We start from the raw sequence: 5,849 nt of genomic DNA, 5'->3' as shown, positions 1-5,849 counted from the left end.
TACAAAAATACAAAAATACAAAAATACAAAAATACAAAAATACAAAAATACAAAAATACAAAAATACAAAAATACAAAAATACAAAAATACAAAAATACAAAAATACAAAAATACAAAAATACAAAAATACAAAAATACAAAAATACAAAAATACAAAAATACAAAAATACAAAAATACAAAAATACAAAAATACAAAAATACAAAAATACAAAAATACAAAAATACAAAAATACAAAAATACAAAAATACAAAAATACAAAAAATACAAAAATACAAAAATACAAAAATACAAAAATACAAAAATACAAAAATACAAAAATACAAAAATACAAAAATACAAAAATACAAAAATACAAAAATCCAAAAATACAAAAATACAAAAATACAAAAATACAAAAATACAAAAATACAAAAATACAAAAATACAAAAATACAAAAATACAAAAATACAAAAATACAAAAATACAAAAATACAAAAATACAAAAATACAAAAATACAAAAATACAAAAATACAAAAATACAAAAATACAAAAATACAAAAATACAAAAATACAAAAATTACAAAAATACAAAAATACAAATATACAAAAATACAAAAATACAAAAATACAAAAATACAAAAATACAAAAACATAACTTTCAAGTGATCATAACTTCAGAACGGGTTGCCAGATCTTCAACATGTTGAGTAGGTCTTTTGATTACCAATCTTATGATAGGTTGGAAGATAGATCCTGACATAGTTGTTATTCAGATTACTTTGGAAAATCCTTCTACAAAAAAGTATATAAATATCTCTTAAGTGCTCAAATCTTGTTACAGGATTGCCAGATCATCATGTTTTTAGCAGTATGAAAGGTCTTTCAATTTACTAACTCACGATGGTTCGGATGATGAACTCGGACGTTCTTTACATACAGATAAGTAAGATTCGGCTTCAAGAAAGAACAAAAATATCTCTTAAGTGGTCTCAACATAGGTCGTCAAAAAAGTAAAAAATACTGTGAAAATGTTTAAATCAATTTTTTTGAAAACAAATAATTCAACGTATTCGTATATTTATCACTCTTCAAAACTTTTCAAATCCCCACGACTCTCCAGCTCAATCTTCCCAGCAACCCAGCCGAGGTAGCTTCCAACCCGGGTATAGATCGCCGGTACATCCTTGGTACCGCAGTAATAGGACCCAAAACTCACGACCCCAACCAGGTGCCATCGATTCTGCATGACCACCATCAGCGGTCCACCGGAATCGCCCCGGCAGGAGTCCTTTCCCTTCTCCCCTCCCACGCACAGTTGACCATCGGTGAAGAACGACCTGTCCACCCGGAACGCCTTGATGCAGCTGGATATGTCCTGACCAGGAAGGTCAACCTTGAGCTTGCGTTTGCTTTTGATTCTTTCCTCCGTGAGGCCCCAACCGGCGACGTCGAATCTGGTTCGCTCGATGTCCAGACCGTCGACCATCTCCTGAGTTGGAACACAAATTGGAGCAATTGATCTCGTAGTGGGAGCTTGTCCATCCAGCTTCAAGATGGCGATGTCATTTTGCTTTTTGCGATCGTTGTGTGAGAATTCTTCGTGCATTATGACTTTGCTGACGCCAAAATCTTGATGAAGCTCGTTGCACAGCAGCTCGCCAGCAGAGTCCACCTTACAGTCCGGACTAGCGTCCAAGTCCCACTCGCCAAGTCGGACGAAATCTCTACAATTTTGAATAATTGTTAGGTTGAACAATTTCGTAAACAATACAACGATCACTTACAGCTTCCACTTGCTGTTGCTTTGGAAGCAATGCGCCGCCGTCACCACGTACCGATCGCTGATCAGCGATCCTCCACACTGAAACTTGCTGTCCCGGCCATTGCTGTACGCCAGCGCCGCAACCCACGGGTACTCGTCCAGTTCGGTTTCCTCACCGCCAACGATGTTATCGGACATGGTCAGGCTGCCACACTGCTGGGAACTCGCGAGTTCCGGACAGCAAACGAGCGGCTTCTTCGTGCCAGACTCCGCACCGCACTTGAACGACATGACGTACTGGTTATCCCGGCCTGTTTTGACGTCCTTGAGCAGTTGGTGGACGAAGGAACACTGAAGCACCAGCGTGCATCGGCCGGGGTTTCCTCCAGGTGTGCGGCAACTCTCGCCAGCCGCCAAATTCTGCGTTAAAGCTGTAACGAGCCAGAAGGAGTTACGAACGTTGAAGGAATTAAGGGTTCGGAAATCTTTGTACCACTTGAAGTGCTCCACAGTGCTAGTAGAATTGCCAAAGCTAACCTCAGCATCGTTGAATGTCTTGATTGCGACTGCAGAGACGTTAGGGCTGGAACTGAATGAACTTGGTTATCAGTTTGTGCGGGGTTTCCCTGGAATTTAAGTAGTAGGGAAGTATTGTGACGTATGAAAACATCTGTCCATGTTACAATTCTGCTGTTGGTTTGATAAGAACAGTGTATGCTATATATAATTAATGATGCATGATTAAAGAGTTGTACGGTTTATGGTTACAGTACTGGACAAAACTATATAACGAGTTGCTCATATATATGAGTGAATTACAAGCGATTCACGAGATCAAAGTTCATCCTGCCAAAATACCGGTCAAGTTCAGCAATGTTCAGTCTGTGGACATCCCAGACAGTTTGGCATTAATTTATGGCAGTGGCGTCGTTGATCGTAATTGATAACGTTTGTTGGAGCAAATCTTCACTGTTTTCAATAATCAAGTCCTCTCTAACTTGGACACGGTGAAACTTGTCGTACATACGTCGCTTTTTGACATTCTGAGAAAAACGCGTTTTAATGTTTGACCTTGAAGAAACAAAAACGAGAGCACGCAATGTAAACAATAGCAAACACGTTTTGTTTGGTTTACCATTCTGTGCATTGTCCCAAAGTTTGGTTGAATTTGGTTGCCGAAGTCCCGAGTGATAACTGAAAATGTTCACGGTAGTCTGGCATGTATGTGTGTCAAACGCGTTCTGACCTGGAATCCTTTTGCCCTGTTGTCGCACTTACATCAATTTTCAGGCTGTGTCAAGATAGCACTACAAGATTGAAACTTCTTTCATATGAAGAGCGACAACAATGCAGGATTGAAATCGGATTTTGGGGATCTGTGAAGGTCAAAAGGCGAGGCATTGTGAACTGCACAAAACGGCGTTCTTAAACTCAATTTGGCCCAAAATGCACGTACGACAAGTTAGCACGACAGCGACGATGCATAAATTATATCGATCCATTACATCATGTGCGATGAAACATGAGTTTGCTGTCAGCCCGCTGCAGGTAAAGCTCGGCTGTAAATCAAAAGTCAGTCAACAAGTGCATCCTCCAACTTCTTCCTTCCTTTGTGCTAGGCTACAACATTGTGCACACGCAACGTGATACCTGAAGGTACTTGTGTGCTCTGTCCTTAAGCTGAAAACAGAATAAAATTTTAGGAGCGTGATTTCCCTGCAACCTCAAAATGTTGCCTTCAAAAAGCCTATTCTGTTTTCAGATCTCAATTTATGGTGTGCGCTCTATGTAGCTGGCACTTTGTGAAGACACAATGCACACCTGCTGGGCGCTGCACTCTCTGCATGCAGTCTTCAGGTTTCTGGGTTAGATTTTTGAAGCTCCTCCGGTCCGGTAGTGAGTTTACTGGGTCACTAAACTAGGAGGTGGGGCCAGTCGTTGGGGATCTCAAATGTGGAGCAAACGTCAGTTAAAGCTTTGTTGAGATTTTCTTTAAGGATTAGCAGTTGGGTTTTCCAACATCATTGTATCGTTGCCAGATTATTTGACCAATACTGATGTGCCCCTGTTCGCATGACAAAAGGCACCAAATTGAAAAAAAAAAACAAATTTGCCAATTTGACCAAAACTTTATTGCCCAAAATCAAATCGACCAAACCCAAATTGACCAAAACCAAACTAACCAAATTGACCAAATTGACCAAATTGATCAAATTGACCAAATTGGCCGAATTGACCAATATGACCAAATTAACAAAACTGACCAAATTGGCCAAAACCAAATTGACCCAAACCAAATTGATCAAACTAAATTGATCAAAACCAAATTGACCAAAACCAAATTGACAAAATAAAGTTGACCAAATTGACAAAAACTCAACATACTAAATTGACCAAAAACAAGTTGACCAAAACCAAATTAGCCAAATTAGCCAAATTGACCAAATTGACCAAATTGACTAAATTGACCAAATTGATCAAATTGACCAAAACTCAACTCACCAAACTGACCAAAACCAAATTGTCCAAATTGACCAAAACTCAACTAACCAAATTGACCAAAACCAAATTGACAAAATAAAATTGACCAAATTGACAAAAACTCAACTAACCAAATTGACCAAAACCCTATTGATCAAATTGATCATAACCAAATAGACCAAAACCAAATTGACAAAATAAAATTGACCAAATTGACAAAAACTCAACATACTAAATTAACCAAAAACAAGTTGATCAAAACCAAATTAGCCAAATTGACCAAATTGACCAAATTGACTAAATTGACCAAATTGATCAAATTGACCAAAACTCAACTCACCAAATTGACCAAATTGATCAAAACCAAATTGACCAAAACCAAATTTACCAAAATAAAATTGACCAAAACCAAATTGACAAAAACTCAACTAACCAAATTGACCAAAATCAAGTTGACAAAAACCAAATTAGCCAAATTGACCAAATTGATCAAATTGACCAAAACCAAATTGACCAAAACTCAACTCACCAAATTGACCTAAACCAAATTGACCAAAACCATATTGATCAAATTGATCAAAACCAAATTGACCAAATTGATCAAAACCAAATTGACCAAATTGACCAAAATAAAATTGACCAAAACCAAATTAACAAAAACTAAACTAACCAAATTGACCAAAACCATATTGACCAAATTGATCAAAACCAAATTGACCAAATTGCCCAAAACCAAATTGTCCAAAACCAAATTGACCAAAACCATATTGACCAAATTGACCAAATTGATCAAAACCAATTTGACCAAAACCAAAATGACCAAATTGACCAAATTTACCAAATTTACCAAAACCAAATTGATCAAACCCAAATAGACCAAAACCAAAATGACCAAATTCACCAAATTTACCACAACCAAATTGACCATATTGGCCAAAACCAAATTGACCAAATTGATCAAAACAATATTGACTAAATTGATCAAATAAACCAAATTGAAAAAAAAAACCAAATCAACCAAATTGACCGAACCAAGTTGACGAAAACCAAATAGACCAATATGATCAAAATTACCAAAACCAAAACCAAAATTACACTCTGAGTACTTAAAATTGTTTATTTTTTTCGCGTGTTTTTCATTTTCCTACTTTTAACTTCATAATAGAGTTCTGCAACCCAATCAAAGTCTTTTTTGAGTAGTTGATTGCCTATTGAATTACAAAATGCATTTTTTTTCAATGTGTTATCGCTGCCATTTTGGCCGCCATCTTTGATTTAAAAATTCTAATTCAGTGAGCTCGACAATAAAAAACAATCCAATCAAATTATTTTTTTGTAATTCGATAATCCGAAGGGACATTCTTCCTATGGGCTTTCGGATTATCTAGTCTGGACTGTATAATTACATTGAATTTTATATGTATCCAAGCTCATTTCGTTCATGTTTTTTTTTCTGTTCATGGATTACGGATAGGTTTAGTGAAGTAATTTGAAAATAAATTATTCTAAATGAAAATCGACTTTTTTAAACACTGTCATTCCGGATTCCATGCTTGTTTCAAATAAATAATTTAAAAATAAATAACTGTCCAACAAATGTGCGCTTTTCGAACCTATCACAT

General features: G+C 36.4%; 1 protein-coding gene across 1 annotated transcript; it reads right to left on the bottom strand.

Moving 5' to 3' along the window:
* Positions 1-1,047: 1,047 nt before the first annotated feature.
* Positions 1,048-2,334, bottom strand: LOC120421881 (CLIP domain-containing serine protease B15-like). Its single transcript, XM_039585176.2, has 3 exons — positions 2,240-2,334; positions 1,769-2,177; positions 1,048-1,708 (listed from the first exon to the last, which is right to left on the bottom strand). The coding sequence occupies exons 1-3, from the start codon at positions 2,289-2,291 to the stop codon at positions 1,066-1,068; spliced, it is 1,104 nt and encodes a 367-aa protein (XP_039441110.2). The 5' UTR covers positions 2,292-2,334; the 3' UTR covers positions 1,048-1,065.
* Between the last annotated feature and the right edge of the window lie 3,515 nt (positions 2,335-5,849).

The sequence above is a fragment of the Culex pipiens genome, chromosome 2 (assembly GCF_016801865.2).
Source record: "Culex pipiens pallens isolate TS chromosome 2, TS_CPP_V2, whole genome shotgun sequence".
Classification (NCBI taxonomy): domain Eukaryota; kingdom Metazoa; phylum Arthropoda; class Insecta; order Diptera; family Culicidae; genus Culex; species Culex pipiens.
Note: the sequence above shows the minus strand (reverse complement) of the source record. Positions and strands in the feature narration are given on the sequence as shown.